The sequence below is a fragment of the Botryllus schlosseri genome, chromosome 11 (assembly GCF_051294905.1).
Source record: "Botryllus schlosseri isolate E-star chromosome 11, Bs_hap1, whole genome shotgun sequence".
Lineage (NCBI taxonomy): Eukaryota > Metazoa > Chordata > Ascidiacea > Stolidobranchia > Styelidae > Botryllus > Botryllus schlosseri.
This window is the reverse complement of record NC_137246.1, coordinates 15,261,555-15,279,124: the sequence shown is the minus strand read 5'-3', so window position 1 is coordinate 15,279,124 and position 17,570 is coordinate 15,261,555. Positions and strand designations below refer to the sequence as shown.

The 17,570-nt window shown below is 41.4% G+C and overlaps 1 protein-coding gene across 4 annotated transcripts in view; it reads right to left on the bottom strand.

Annotated features, from left to right (window-relative positions):
- LOC145451135 (homeobox protein Meis1-like) overlaps positions 1 to 17,570 on the bottom strand; it is a 63,309-nt gene extending 45,739 nt beyond the window's left edge. The window contains exons 1-2 of one of the 4 annotated variants that reach the window (XM_080329635.1): positions 17,201 to 17,570; positions 1,212 to 1,312 (exon numbers count right to left, since the gene is read on the bottom strand). In XM_080329635.1, coding sequence (XP_080185761.1) covers positions 1,212 to 1,223 — 12 coding nt within the window. In that variant the 5' untranslated portion in view covers positions 1,224 to 1,312; positions 17,201 to 17,570. Of the gene's footprint in view, positions 1 to 91; positions 593 to 1,211; positions 1,425 to 17,200 lie in introns of those variants that run through there. The other 3 variants (XM_080329634.1, XM_080329633.1, XM_080329636.1) reach the window with 3 other exon arrangements.

The following is a 17,570-nucleotide window of genomic DNA, read 5'->3' as shown; positions in this document are numbered from 1 at the left end:
CTTGCTATGGCGCATAGGAAGTACGAATTATAAACAACATTCATCTATACTGCGACGCATGCAATCATTAATTGCTGAAAGGCGAACTTACACAAACTGTAGCAGCCATCCACGATTTGCCGAATGTAAACTAATCTATATTCTATCCGGCGGGTAATCGCAGATTTTTAACGGTTATTCACTCTCCCGCTTTCACCACTCGCCAATAGTCCTCATTAGAAGAATTTCGAGCAATAAGTGTCGACGGCAAACTTGCACTGACAATCCGCAAGCGCTTATTCGTTTAATTAGACATGCGGCGATACCTCGGAACGTTGAAAACCCTGCACGTTTCCGAGTCCTTCACACTCTACAACTACAAGCTGCAAAAGTATCCTTGCATTAGCACGGATGTGTTACAATAAGCCTCGACTGTTATGATCGCGGTGTGGAGGCCGAGAATGACTCCATTTTAATCCAACTCTTGCACATTGCTAAGCGACGTCTGTCCTCGATTGACAACATCGGTGCTATTCTCTTTTTTTCTACGGACGATAATATTTTATCCTTTTCTCGGAGCGTAGAGCTCGCTTTCCTGCGTACAGTTTCAATTCTCGCGACGAGAGCATAAAAATTCGCAATATTCGCTTGAATAACACTGCGTACTATCACTATCGCTTTATTTTCACGCATCGATTACGGTGCCGTCAGTGGCGCCGAAGCAGCGCGAGCTTTCGCTCTCCTGAACGATAATTTATTTCCGCGTCTTCGCGGTGGTCAAAGTCTTTCTGCTACCACAATCCGCCGGAATAATCATAGCGTCAACGCAATTAATGCCATCGTCCAACTAGGGCCGTCTGGTGTCAACGGCTCTGAGTAAGAATAGAGGAATAATAATCTTCGGCAAACAACAGGCCAAATCAATTGTGGCAGGTGTCAGTGTTTGGGTTATGCGAGCCTTTAGAATCTGCGAACAGAGGAAGACCCTAATTCTATTGGTATAGCGCTAGCAATTGTATTGTCTTAGATATGCTCCTCTCAATCGCTGCATAATTGATTGATGATTTTGCATGATTTCGCAGCTCGGCGGTGACTGACGACCTAAGCGCCTTGCGGCGAGGACTCATAACCAATATACTTTTACGAAAACCACTTGCGAATTTCGACAAAGTCACTTTCAATAATGTTATAGTAAATATCAATCGCCTGAATATTGTCAACGACCAGCTTACCTTACTAGCCATGCAAAAGATTGCTTGTACGTAGCTCCTGTTTTTGTCGACTTATATCCCAATCCCGACTTATTTGAAAGTCGACCGGCCGCAAAAATGCTCTATGAGAAACGAGCAATGCGATGATATATTACAAATGAATATATTATATATACATCTAAAGACATGAAGATACATAGTAATGAGAACAACAATACCATTCGCCGGCTCAATAGTCAAAATACGCCAGCGTGATTGAAGGATAGTAAAACGAGTCAAGTCACACAAACAAATCATTTTCACACAATTCCTATCGGATCACATCATATCACATGAGTAAACGTACGAGGCGCGTTATCATAAAGGCATATTTGCGGACTCAATTCGACGGTGGCTCTCATTAGATAATTCGTAGCTGTTGAAAAATCCATTGTTACAATTCCTAATGTACCTTCGACGATGCGCGTCTTTTCAGAACAAACGCCTAAAATAAATAATATTGTGATAACGCCCTTGGAAGGTAATGTGACTAGTTGATCGTGGGGACGCCATTTTGTCTATTTCCGATCACAACTCTTTAGCTGCTGCGAATATGGGAGTACAGGCCGAATACACGAATCCGGTGAACCCACGTGACGTCAGTTTATAAAACAATACCGTAACATCTTCAGTTCAGGCTCTTTCTCAGTTTTCACGAGAATTACGACCGTTGACCGCATCCTGCCGGTACAAGGTCTTCATTTTAAACGCGACATAATCGAATTTGTAGTCCTCACACGCTCTCTACCTAAAAATCATCATAAAAAACCGACGGCTACACGGTAGCGAATCAGGTCCTTGTGTTTTCGAAATGAATTGTTGTATTGGTATGTGTTTGTGCGATTCTTTCCCACTCTTCAGCGACTCTTAAAACTCGTTATCGCGGCCTGACCGTTCGTTGACCTCTCAAAAGTCCTACTTGGCTATTAACAGCCCCTACAGCGATTCCGCGAAGCGTGAAAATGCCAAAGCAGAACGCCATCCCTTTTACGACTCTCGACTGAGGTAGCTACCACGTCTGTTGATACGACGCTCGTCTATGTTGGCCTGTTTCGCTCAATTTACGGTGGATGTTGTTTTTGTTCAACCCACGACATATCTTCACCTGATACACGGGGTCACCATTGATATAGACTTCCGAGACCGCGGGGCAGTTGTCGTGGAGCACGATTGGCGAGCTGGCTGGATGGGATGGATGCAAACAGGATCCGCTGTCACGTACGGAAGCCTATGGCAGTTAGACACGGGATAGCCTTGCTCGCAAGGAAGAAGAACGAGGGATGATTCGAATTCGTGTGTTTAAACAAACTGATAGTAAACATTCCTAAGTGAGACCACCCCGGCAGGATTTCGCTTCCCGTCATTATCGCTGATACATTGGATATCGGCTGGGATTTCGGGAACGTAGCGTTGATCAGATGAGTGATGGCATAAATTGAGGTGTGGGTCGAGTAAAATGGGAGACGGGATATCATCACAGATTCCAGGCTGGTTTGATAAATCTGTGCCCGGCCGTGGGACTCTCAGTTCTACAAGTCTAGGATATTGCTTACAAAATTTTGTGTACACACATGTTGCTTAATCGCCTGTACTGATATTAGAAGGGACACACTGTACTGCGCTGAATGTGTGCCTGTGGGAATGGGAATGATTCCGTGCCTTTATTTTCCAATTCAGGCACCGATCACCTGCAATCTTTCTTCTTGCAGTGAACTGACATGACTCTTGGAAGTATCGATTATAGTATCTTGGATTGGAGTATGATTGGCCCTACATGGAGAATATGTGATTAAGTGGTTGTCAGATATTTCATCATGTTACATTTTATCTCCAAAACCAACCCTATCACATGCCCCGCCCATAACCCCATCCCAATCCTAGTCCTATCTTCAATCCATATATTTAAGTGTTTCATGCTAAGGAATCGCGTGCTCGAAATATCGGTGAATATGGCGACTTGTATTGTGTGAGGTCAAGCGAATGCGGGAAGATTGTTAGCAGCTTCATCGATGCGATTGATCGTAGATATAGATGTTGAATACACCCCAACTTCTGAGTGAGAATGCTGTCCTATGATGACATACATTCACACATTATGTTTGTGAATAACGCCCGGTTTGGCATCATCGAATTCGAAATGATTTGAGAAAATAATTGGGAAATGCTTAGCTGATTCGAGAACAACAATATTTTATGGTTCGAGCCCTAATCCGAATCCCACCATTCAACTTTACGCCTCCAAGTTGACAACATAGCGGGGTCTTGATCAGGGCTGGGAAGTCGTATAAGACTATTGCGAGATTTTCTCTGATTCTTACTCACGAGTCAGCTAGTTTTGAATTGACGAGCTCGGCTTCTATTTTTTATTATTACATGAACGGAATTGCGACTCCGACTCTTACTATACTCAAAACCCTGATTCCCAACACAAGCCATAAGTGGAAACTACTATCCAATTGCGAGTCGGGAAAAATTATATGTCCACTAGGACTCCTGACTCTCGATCAATAGTGTCGAGGATACCAAATCTTACCCACTCCGTTCAAACTTCAACTCTGTCTCCCGACTCCATATCCAATTTCGTGAACCCTACACTGATTCCGACAACCAAGTAATGGTCTTGAACATGGTTCGTGATGGTAGCAAAAAATTAATTCCTCATTAAATATTTGTTTGGAGAAGACTCACGGCCCCTGATAAATAATCATTTAAACACAAATAGTAATTGGTTTTGTGTCATTTAGAAGATAGGAAGGTGGAAATTCGGAAAGTAACCAATAACCATGCACTACCGCGAATTGTCACGACCCCAACCCATACTAAGTAACATACAACTCGTGGACAGTGGAGATCTATGCCCTGAAAGTTTGGAAAATTAGATTAAACTTATCTTATCGTGAATTTTTCGAAGTAGGCTAAACATCTGTACGCTGTCTTCTTTGCAAAAATCACAGCGAAGTCACAAATCAATTAGCGACCGGTCAGACAGATATATCGTGGCAAAAATGGACAATTCTTGGTCTATTTGCCATTTAACATAAGTGTTATCTATATATAGTTCCAGCTCAACGGTGGCTGAATTTACTGTCTCGTGTTGCGAGAGGTGAGAATATAATAACATTAGGGCTATTTGACATCTTAGCACAGCATCATATTATGCGATTTACACCACTCCTTTTTAACAGATAACAACAATAATAACCGGTATTTTATAAAAGAACTTGGACCTCATGCCCTGGCCAAATCACGGAAAATAATAGCGCCAAGAAAGTTGTTATACTACATTGACAAAACAAAATGATCGGCAACGGGACTAACGGAACTGGTCTGAAAGTTGAACATAGGCCAATGACTGGAACCAATAAATGTCCAATTTCTGTTTTGGGGGAAAGATGGATCATTCAAATGTCAATATGCCTGTCTTGGAGCTTACGTATTTAAAGTGAGTTGATAGTTTAGCTATTCTACTATATTTATTTCATATATTGCGAACAGCTTTTGAAGTTCACACTTATAGAATGTTTCTCCTAAACAAAGTTGATTCATAAAACTTGCTTATAAGCGGGTTTATCTACAATTTTAACGTTACGATTATAGGATTTCAGAATCGTTGCACACAAACTGCAGAGACATATATAAGAATAACCCAAGTCACCGGAAATACATATCGAATTTCTGTGCTTTAGATTAATTCAAAATTAATTACTATAGCGGTAAAACCGCATCCAGATACAATAAGACAATTCAATATTAACTATTCTACACCACACACGACATGCGTTAGGATTTAAAAACGAACACTTCTGTCAGAAACTGATATCTCATTAAATAAGCGATCATTTGTCAAAAACAATAAAATCGGGTTAGACCTGCCATACCAACTTCCCGGCTTGGAAGGAAGAGATGGAAACCGCAATGACGTGTAAAGAATGTTTACAGGCCACGGTTTCAGTTTGTCACGAGAGACAGGAAGACTTTGACAAGTCTACTGAATTTAATTTAGTAATCTCGCAGCGGTATACAAGTTAGTTACATGCCTGGGCAATGGCCTTTGTTGTGAGCTGCGATCATTATGAAAGTAACCATCTCAGGTTAACGCTAAGAAGGGTTTACTTAAGGGTGGCTCCGCTTGCAAATTACGTTCCGGATGCATCCAGTCTATTGCTACTGATAAAGGATTGCAGCACGCCATAAACTAGTGACAACTGACTTAATCAGGCGAGCCATTCTACCGTTTCATCGCCATTGCCGTTCGAGCCACTCTTCCAAGTAAAACATATGTCCGATTGAACTATCTCACTATCCCACTAATCCGTAGCCCAGAGAGCACATCCAGTGCGTAGGTTTGGCACGGCGAAAATAATTCGAGTCAAGAAGAGTTGTGGTGATTTCATGATGACGTCATAAAGAAAACATAACCATCTCAAATGCGAGAGGAAAAACTTGTCTGCATTCATACATTGGTTTTTACGGCATTGATGGGGACAGTAGGCTATACTATGACCATCAGTATAGACACTCACACCTTTCAACACACGTAACGAACGATGTTCCCGGACTATTAACCATGGCCAATTGGCCATGATACATACGCAAATGACCGACATGCACATCGTGATCCCCAAACGGTGTAGACCGGCCTTATCACTCAAGTACACGGGGTGTGTACGTTTTTACGTCTGTCCGCGTGCCATAGATATTTTCTTCGGCATGGCGAAACTTTATATTTGTCTGGAGACTGTCATACGATACAACTTATCACTTTACTTCGTTGCGTTAAACCGGAAGATATAGCGGATGTCGAAAAGATCTAATCTCCTGTGATTTGTCAAATTTCGCAAGGCATGGGGTGTACAACAAGCTGATCTTCTACTAATTCCAGACCTTGCTACCAGCAAAAACACATGATGTATGCAGCAAACATAGCCAATCCTGAAGCCATACTCGTTTAATGATTATCTGTCCACGAAGTGACACTGGCAATAGCTAGTGGACATGACTGTTGCGCGTGTATGATTGCATATGAATACCGTAGTCGGGTTTGCTAGAAGAGGACAACGACAGCTGCAAGTTCGAAATGACTCTTTGTGTGTAACTTTTGCGTCCATGTCAGCAATAACGGGAAATTATTATGTTCAGACTCCACCTTGTTCAGTAAAGGTTCTAATTATATAATCGTGGAGGAATCACACTAGTGTTGGACTCCTCGACTGCGAGATGTATTTCAGGCGGTGAAACACTTACTGTAAATGTAATAATCCTTAACCTTTGGCACAGTTGATTGATCGAGATAAAAGAAGGAAGACTAGAATGAACAAATCATGGCACGTAAAACAACGCAGTATTAGCCTTCGTGATGCATGTACGAGGGACAGTCAGGGTAACGAGAACGGTCACAGCATAATACAGCGGGTGGTCGAAGGCCAAGATTGTAAAGTACTCGTATTCCGTAAACTTACGAGTTTTGACAATGATGAAAGATTAGATAGCAGCGAAATTACCAACTTTTCGAGCATCGGCTACCGCAAACGTATCCAAAGCGATCGCGCAGGAAATTAGCGGTCCCGCAACGCAGATATTCGCTGCGAAATATCGGTTAGCGATCTCGTAATCTTCGCAACGCGCAAGACGACAGCCTTTCACCAAGACAACGATGTTGTCAGTTTGAATGGCACCTTCGAATCAAGTTGAAACACATCAAAGGCGAGATGTCGAGTAATCGTCTTAATGCCGTCTAAGGAATAGCTGAATAATTGTTTTATGCTTACGTACTTATAGGTTATCGCAGAAGCAAATCTTTTCGTGACCAGATATATCGTTTCGCGTTTATTTATTCTGGTTAATCAGATTACCAAATCGACGTTGAATCCATAATGCAGGTAATATCGTGCGCGGCATAATCTCATACACGCTTGGCCGTGTAACTGTCTGCAACAGCTTCCAGTCTACAGTTTATATAAAACTCAATTCAATGCGATTTACCAACATACGAAAGGCATATTACGATCTACTTTGGTACGCAAATTTGACATGTTGCAGATATACCAATATATCACACGATTAGAAGAGGTAGTACTAAAGTGGCCCTGCAATTGAGTCGCGGACGTGAAGCGATGGCGTGGTATGGACAATTAATACGTCAAATTATTATCAATCGAGGTGCTGAATCTGATAAATGTATTATCATACACCGACACGACAGTTTTACCTGTGATTAATTTACATGGTTTAATACCACAATGTGCAAGGAAAAATCGGAATATCGGTACCAGGAATGTCCGCATATTCGCTGGCTATGTGGCCCAACAGTCAATACGCAGACAAGTGTGATACCCCATGATTTCACAATCCGTATCGCGCCTGCAGCATGAAGTGACAACCAATGGGGAAAGTCAGATGAGCATGAATTTCCCGAAATCTAACGTGCCGCATTTGGATGAAGACTGCTGCGCTTTGACTGGACTACAGACAATAGTTAGGGTTGCATTTAAAACAGGGCCGGGCAACATACGGCCCGCGGGCCGGATCCGGCCCGTGACGGCATTTTGTCCGGCCCGCGAGCAGCTGCCCGTCTTACATGATAATGTGGCCCGCGGCCTATCAGTTTGCTGAGATTCCCCACTACTTGCTTACTACGTCAAATTGCATCTTGTGTTGATTGATCAGAGAAAAGCGAACATGGCGGTGCATGTATGACAGTGGTTCTCAAGCTGGGGGGCGTGAAAGCATCTGAAGGGGGCGCCAAGTCACAGTTAACTGAAAAAATTTTCGCGCTCCGCGCCATTTACCTCGAGCTCATGCTGTTTACTGTATCTATTGTCGGAATTTCATATTTGAGAATTCTCTCATCAATAACCATAACTATAATGCCAATAAACTATCCGTTCGGATGGCTAGAATTCTGATTCACCTCCTTGATATTTGTGATATCACGATAAGGGTGGGGGGGGCGCGGAATTTTTCACTATCAAAAAGGGGTGCGTGTTCAAAAAAGTTCGAGAACCACATGACAATGCTGTTCTCAAATCCGCATTCTCTTCGTCATTATCGGCGAGAATGTGCTTTGAACTTGCTTCGTTAAAATACTATCATTAAGTTCGATTTATTCCATGTAAAATGCATATGTGAATAAATGGGCAAATAATGTATGGATTCAGCAATCCGGCCCGCCAAGTACTTAATGTTCCTATATCCGGCCCACCGACTGGAGAAGTTGCCCGCCCCTGATTTAAAACAAAAAAAACATAACCTTTGATTAAAACATGTTTTTTATTGTGTTTTTTAGTCATGACGTCACGAATCTAGCTGTGACGTCACAGTGAAGTGACATTGACAATTCAAAATAGGGTAAATATGACTCCTTTGACGAAAAAGGTTTCTGATCCTGTCATAAACGGACCGAACCTCTCTCAAACCAGGACTACATCGTTATGCAGCATTTTGAGGTCGGTGGTCATCATCATCAGAACACCCATTCTGTACCAATGATCTTTATTTACGTGATATAACTGTTGAGCTGACGACGATTTCGAGGGATGCAACCATTCCATATAGTATACGCCGACTATATCGGGTGCAAATCGTTCTTAAGCTCATACTTCGTGTTTTTGCGAAAGTATTTACCCAATTATGGCATAATTATACAACGTTTGAAAAAGAAACATTTTTTTAAATGCATATTTTCAAAACACTGTTTAAAACAACAGTGTTGGAACGAAGACATTTTCTTTCAGCAATATCGTCATCCACAGTCCTCAACAGAAGATTGAGAGAACATTATCCACGGCGCCATACTCTTAATTAATGAATTAAATACAGACTTAAATATATATTTTCTATGCACAAGGACTGCTTATATATGTATGAGAATTTATAGGAAGGAAATCGGGAATATTGGAGCGAGTCGATTGAAATCTGACGCGTAATATGTCCCTCTGACAATAGGCTATAAGTGCCGCGCCGCGTGTATGCATTGAAATTCTTTCACGTGCACCGTACAGTGCTCAGTACCGCTTTCCAAGAAAATTGCATTGATCTGTACTTGGGAAGTTACACAAATGCTAATCATGTTACATATTCATCTTATTTCGATGTGGCTATGTATACTTGGAATTAGGCTAGTTCAAGAGATTTCCTTGAAATGTATTTCGAGGCGGTGTAATGGTACGCTGACCTGATTTTTTGGCCGTGAATATAGCCCAGTCCATATCCTGGACGGCCTCAAATAGCTACTTTGTCGAATTTATTCCTGGACTTGCAGTACGGAGTACGTCTCTACGGTGGGTCAGGCTATAATTGTACTTGCAACAGACGACGAAGTAGTGATATTATCGATTTATATATCACGTTTTGAGTCAGATTGTTTCCTCAAAATTTCAACATCCACCATCTCATACATCTCATACACATAAACAAAAACTTTATTTAAAAATTCCTTCGGCTTAGTATTCCGTACGAGCGTGAAACTGAATCTGTAAGTATTGTGACGTCAGATTGGAACTCTCATTAGATTAGACGAATAAGTATTTAGTGTAAACATATCCCTAAACAATTTCTGACTTGAAATATTTTACTGTAATACAGACCGTGACATGGCTTTAGAACGGCGGAAAATAGTCGCTAGACATTTTTATGCCACTCAAAACACGGCCTGTAGCGACATTATGTATTGAACGGAAATGTCGATCAGGATCCTTCCGGACTCTCTTATCTTTCACCTCGGATCCGGAATACGAAATTTTTAGAAAGTAACGAGCCGGACAGTATTCAGATTTTAGATTAACTGAGTATTGCGTTTAAAACGTATGTTCAATTGTTCAGTATGCCATTCTAAAGGAAGAATAACAATTTTAATATATTTGCGACCACCACGGGCACCACCGAGTTTGTTTGTTTTATTAACACATCATTGGCGCTTATCGCTATTAAAGTCATTTGCCCCCAGTACATGAATTTCATTAATGTCAGATGTCTTTTTGCTTTTGCTCCTTCAACGTGATCTTTAGCTGCCATCTTTCAAGAGTTCGGCTCTCTCTTCTTCCGGGCTTTTGAAGGCGCTGTATTGGCACCACCGAGTTGATATACCATGATATCCATAGAGCTACGATTATAGAAATATTATATTTTGATTCCAATATGGGACTGTGTTCTTCTACAATCGTGACATGCAAGTGGCACGCATGGACTGCTGATGCGATCAATATCTTATTTCGAAGTTAATGAACCAATTTGCGTTCGACAGTATAATCACATGTCCACGTGTGCCTTGGATCAAACTTTTTTCTCTTCCGAGATAATAGAATTCCCGGGATTAAAGCCCTCCAAAAGCCTCTTGTTATGTTGCAATATAGTGCCCGCACTTTGTTTTTATGATATGACATAAAATCTATAATCCAATCACCGCTCGACAGGATATGACATTAATGAACCACGCAGGCGGGCGATTCCTGATGCATGAATGGTCACAAACTGTCCGAAAAGCTAGACGTGTACTTTATCTACATAGACTGCATCACCGTGTCATGGCTCTATCGATTGAATTTAGCGATATTTTACATCAAAAGACCAAGTGATCTTGTTCCAGGGTAATGCACGTTCGGTGTACCTGTCGGGTTTATCTTTTGTATCTCGCTTTTTTTCGCCGGCAACACTCCCCCGATATTCGACAATGGCGTGTTGCCAGCGCAAAAATGGAGTTCAATTATTTTAAAAATCCGTCCGCGTTAGATGGAGTAAGTCTGATACAATGCTTGATGGCAATTCGCAATCACAATATTAATCATTCCACTGGTGGGCGAATCTGCACATTCGGGATTGTAATTAGGTTGAAGATTAGCAAGGGGATTATTCGATTGCCAACCGTTACACCTGTCGCTGAAGCCTTGAGGTTTCGGTTGTATTTTTGTACAGCAATATATCATGAATTGGATGTTCGGGTATTGATCGAAAGTGGCCAACTGATAGGTCGCATAACCATTGTGAAAATATACAATTGTGATTGTTCTATACGCTATAGCTGCACACTTTATCAGTATTCTGGCTTGAAATCTCATTTGACTGATCCAATCATACGACTTCAGCGCCCTGCAAATAATAATTGCTTTCTACCAAGTGACGATTTATTAGACACAGCAAACAGAGACGTGAACACACGCATGCGCAATGCGCATACGTAGGACGGGACAATGTTAAATTATGTAGCGCAGTTTTAAGCACATAAAACCGGAAGCGTCTTGCAAAATCCATAAACTATTGGGAATGAAATTAGTGTGTTAGAGGCGTTATCGGACCCCAAGTTTTGCTGAATGAATTGTATCACGTCATAAGATTTGTGATGCCAAATTGATCACGTGACGTCATGCCGTACATGCACCATTTTTGAAACCTTTTTGATTACGTTTGGAGATGTCGAGCGAATTGGGCGAATTTTGAATTAAAGATTTTTTGCTTTTGAGGCCGGATTTAGATTTGGACGCGGAGTTTCCAATAGTTGACAACTTCCATGGGACTTTTGAATCAAATCTTAGACATTACCCTCCACGGACTTTGATTCAAATCTCAACTTCGGATCAGGATTTAGATTGAAAAATATTAAATCCGCCCAACTGAAGGTTATTGCTGATTCGAAACGGGTTACCGTTTGCACAACTCAAGCCGCCAGTGCCGCATGAATCGACGCGGCTATTAATCCTAAACAGAAGAACACAAGCCAATAAGGGCCGTGTTTGCGCTTCGTGATATACGACGAGGAGGCAGCGAGATCAAACCGTCCTGCGCGCCCATTGGGCCGTCTTCGAGAAGCCGAAACGTCACGCGAACGCATGACACGGTGACACCCGCAGTTTACATTTCTGGCGATTCGCGAGATGAAAGGCAGTGCTCATGATTTATATCGCCTTATCGCCAATCTACGGAATGGTGTTTGCGGAGAACTATTTAATGAAGCTTGTCACGCGGAATTATAAGATTTCTACGCAATCGAGATAACGAAGTGCAGCGCGCGGGAACCCCGAATATTACAAATTCCGACGGCCGCCCGCGCGCGGCATCGTCGTTGAACAAAAAACAGTTTCTTCTAAATCACAGGTGGTGCGATACTATTACTGTTTTCGCATCGGAGTCCAGTATCGAGATATCAACTTTTATGCAATGTTCCTTTCTCGTTACCCTTTACTGCGATAGGTTGGTAGGAACAGAGGTGGTCGAAGTAGTCACCGTCGCTACTCAAGTAGAAATAGAAGTAACGCCGGAATTTCTACTCAAGTAGAAGTGGGAATGGTGGTTCACAAGTAAGTATGTAAGTAGGTATTCTACGGCTATTTTTGCCTGCAAAACTGAAAACTGTCAAGTAGAAGTAGAAATAGTCTAAAATAATAACTACTTAAAAAGTAGTGTGAGTGGGCAAAATCTACTTCAAGTACTTCAAAAAGTAGAAGTACTTCGTTACTGACCACCTCTGGGTAGGTATATGTCTTCACTGTTGTTTACAGTTACATCCATCGCCAGACTTGTACAAACTACTGGATTTTCAAAAAGCGGAACTAGAAATAGAACTGGAGCCACTCAATTTTTAAAACTCACAACTAGAACTAGAGCTAGAGCTACCCAATTTTTCAAAATCCGCAACTAGAAATAAACCTAGAACTATACCCACTTTTCAAAATCCGCAACTAGAAGTAGAACTGGAACTAATCACTTTAAAAACACAACAACTAGAACTAGAACTAACGACCTTTAAAAATCCGCAACTAACTAAAACACAACTATTCACTGGATCAGTGTTTCTTGACCGGTGTTCCCGGGCGTATACTACTAAGTGAACTAAGTGTGTAGTTATTGTGTAATGTGGTATACTTCTGTTGGACCATCGCTGATTATTTCAGGTTATTTTGAATTGTAACCCATCAACAAAATCGCGTTTACGTTCTGTATGCCCTTACGCTCGGCAATCACAATGCGCGAAGCGGATCGACTTATTTATTTTGTTTGCACTCGAAAATTGTAAACTGTTGATTAGCTTTACACGTAATTCATGCTTTCGAGGTCAAATCTGCATGCTCTTGAAACATCGCGAGCCGAATAACGTATACCCTGAGCAACACACCACATATACGACATGTTGCCAGTAACGGCGTATTTACTTTACTGGAACAGCGTCGAAAACTTGTTTATTTATAAACTGAGTCCTGTAATTATACGCCCCTCTCCTCCCCTCCACTATCAGTTATATTATTATCAACGCCGATGGTATTTTCGATAGTTTTCCCAGCGTGGAAGCCTTGAAACCCTCGATTGGTCGCATCCAGGGGCTGGGCAAATTCGAGTACGTGAGTGATTTGATTCTGAATCGAGTTCTAGGCTTCGAGTCTAGTATTCGAGCATCACTCGTTATTACGTGACAATAGCATGAATGATGTGGAAAATCAAAATATGTAGCTATTATGCGACCAGAAAGAATATTTAACACCAGTTCTCTATCACGTTAAAAAAAAATTCGACCATAACTATTTCATTGTACTTTGTGCTTTGATCACGACTTTGACACGACAGATATGTAATTTCCACTTACGCGTGTAGCTTTGTGACAGGACTGTTCAAAGAATGCCTTTTTCTTCAAATTTCTCTGGCTATTTGATGAAAATAGTAGGTTGGCTAAAACAACGCTGCACACAAAATTTGGCTTAATTCAAACCAGTAGAAGCGAAGTTGTTGTTGTTATTGTTTGTGGTATTCATGGTGTTTGTCGACTACTATGGTCATTTACACCAGGCCAATTTTTATCATTTTATTCCGTCGCTGCCGACTTGTAGCACGGCCCACTTCTGGGCTTTTATAAGACACCGCTTACACGGATGAGATGGCGAGAAGGAGCCTAGATAAACCTCCAACACTTGGGTAGGAATTCCGGAGCCGACCACGGTCGGACTCGAACCCGCAACCCATTGTTGTTGCAGCTATGGATTATACCACTACACTATCTCGCCACACAGAAGCGAAGTTTTTGCAGTAGAAAGTTTGGGATTTATTGTATAAAAAATAATACTTCAAAATTTTCTGTCTACCCCACGAAATTGTCAGGCTGTCAGTAAAGATGATGCATACCAAATTCGGCTCAATTCCAACAACTAGAATCGAAGTTATTCCAGTTGAAAAATTTCTAATTATATGATTCTATAATAAATAACGAACGAGTTAGCCACCGTAAATACTATTTTATTCAAATCCAAATTCTGCTGCAATAACTTCGCTTCTAGTTAGAATTGAGGCATATTCGGCGTTCCCTGACAGCCTAACAATATTATGGGGTGGACAGATTTTTTTTTTTATAGTAAATCTAAAAGTTTCCACTGCAAGAACTTCGCTTCTACTATGGTTGGAAATTTTGAACAGCCCTCGAGGCTGCAATACGACCAATCGAGGTTTACAGCCTTTACAGCAGTGGAAAAGATTATCAAAACTATAATTCTCCTCGGTAACTTGACTCTTAGTGGCAATATGCATGCAATTTCAGTACTCGAAAAATTCTTCTTTCATTACTCGACTCAAATCATTAGAATTAATACTCGACTTAGATTGAGTACTCGAATCATTGTCCACAGCCCTAGTAGTGTACTAACCTCCAAGGATGTAGTAAACGTCTAAACGCGTTAGTGCAGGTGGCATTTCTGAGAAGTTGATCAACACGCAGCATTGTCACAAAGTGTAATGAAATAGGTATTGTCACAAAACCATCGAATTGTCCTTAATGCAGCGGACAACTAGCATTGCTTTCTCGATTTTGCCAAGCCGTGGTTTATTATTACTTGGCGAAATTGATCGCGGACAAGTTGTTCCTGCTCAGTGCCCAATGTATCTGTACACTTGTACATTTGTACAATTGTAAATTGATCATGATCATGGCTGCCAGATAATTAGTAGTTTCACTTGATTAGGCGAAAGTTAGAAACCGGAACATAGAGAAAGATCCCATACCATATAAATATTATTTTCGATAAATACGTAGTATTTAGGACAGATTGTCCCATCCAAAATTATGGTAAAATAAATTGAAGCCTACGAACAAATTTCTATAATTTGGCAGTGATTACCATATTCCGTGTAAACTGTGAAGTACGCTCAATGAGACATATGTCCACCCCTTCTCATAAACCTCTTTTCGGGCGATGGCGATTTTGTATTAAAACTGAAATGATGTGGATATCATCGTGGCTCGATTAATCCCTTTTGTTGGAGCTATCAACAGCACTTTCGAGCGCATACAGCCTGCATCAGAAATACAAACGATGTCATGATTACTTTTACCCATCATGAATAGAGAACGCAGGACCACCAAGGATAAGTTCTCTTTACACCATTATTGTCGAATAAGCGGTTTACGATATCATGGTCTTGTAGTTCGAAATATATTTAAAGCAACACATCTTACTAAAAGTCGCTCGTATTCTCGATATTTCAGAAGTAGATCATTTCGTACTAACTATATGGCAAAGTTGCCTTGTAACGAAAAAAGTCGATTTGTTTATGAAATATTGATATAATACTCCGACGAATTCGCGAGACTTCAGAAGGCTTTGGCAAAGCCTGCTTCGCCAAAGTGGCAAAAGCGGCGACATGAAATGGATAGACTGTTTACAGGATCTCGCCATGTCTTGTCTTAAGCAGATTGATCAAGATCATCTCAGAAATAACAGCGGACACTATTTCGAACCACCTTAGGCAACGCTTATCTTCCGTTCTGCATGTTACTTTCCGATTTCAGTCGCGGATCTGATTAACACAGTCCGGATCGGTAGAGGAGATTGACACCTGACAATCGCTTTGTGTAATTACCTCAATCCTACCTGGAAGCTATAACTCAGACTTCCTTTGACTTTCCAGGCCTGAACATGGCCTCGCTGTCTGCACAGCACACGACTCGCAATTCATCGACAGAATATGATCTATATCTTATAAGCCTTGATCAATACCTAATTTAACAAGCCTGTCAAAATGACAAATCACGAACTTTGAGATCCCTAGAATTTCCACGCAATCTCTAAAATGGCAGTCTGTGACATTTTAACATGAATGAAGAAGACACGCCGCTCTTACCGGAGATAGCTTTCAACGACAGGGGGAGAATTATATACAACGTTGATCTGGGTTAGGTTCTCTTTGACATTGGGTAAAATGGCGGCACAGAGCCAGTAACTGAATAAAGCAACGCCTCGAAATGGTCATAAAATGCTTGCTGATAATAAAACACAATAAAGCATAGACAAAGTTAAGTACAGTAGGCGTCGAGCTACGTATGAAGTCGTGCTATATTTCCGAAGTCGGGGTATATGAAGAACGAGTAGAAATCATTGCCACAAAAAACGCGAAAATCATCCAAGGTTACCTGCAAGGGCACGGTTTCGTTGACCCAAACCCTTGAACAACAAGACGAGCAAGCCTACGTCAAAGGGAAATCTCAATACCTGAATTACGAAATGCAAACCGCTTCGAATCGTTGTGTCACCTGGTATTTAGCATTATCTAAATGTTCATCAGCTGAAGAGACGCCGCGGCTGATATGCCGAGTTCGTGACCCGACAATTGCTCTCTGTATAGGAAGCAATAATTGTACCTAAATCTAAGAATTGATGACTGCTTGATGCGCACAGCCAGCCGATATAAAATCAGACACTTCAAGGTCACAGAAAGTGCGCGCGGCAAATCGTGATTATTGCGCGTATCACGATAAGTCTTACGGAGTCTACACACAACGATGACGCAAAATGAACAAAGATACAAAATAAAACAGGAGATATTTTAGAGAAGCTATGCATTTGTAATACAAATTTCCGCAAAACTAAGTTTATCACGTCATCTTTGATAGAATTGAAATTACTCTGCCCACTGCTCACATGCTCAGAGCTCAGTGTAATCCTGTATGCAAACTCAAAGAGCACCGGACAAATTCAACCAAGACGTACATGTAGGGTACTTACCGTTTGATTTCCGTTCTTTACTACTGAACTACAGTATTCCTACAGTTTTCTTTGCACATGAGATATTGCAGATACACGCTTGCTTGCCCCACAAATGAACTAAAATTTGGTGCGGGACTGCAAGATGACAGATACCTCCGTGCTTCGCGACGTAATGATGATTCGTCTTCATTACCCTATCTCGGATCGTAGCGGCGTATAGATGGGCTATGTGGTAGAGCGATGAGAAACGTTGTTGGAAGATCTACATAACGTGCGTTATAGGGCAATCATAAAACAGCGCAGCGGCTTTCTATACCGAACCAATGTACCGTATCTAGAGTTAACTCATGCCGCTTCAATTTACGTTACCTCTGAAGCTTAAGCTGAG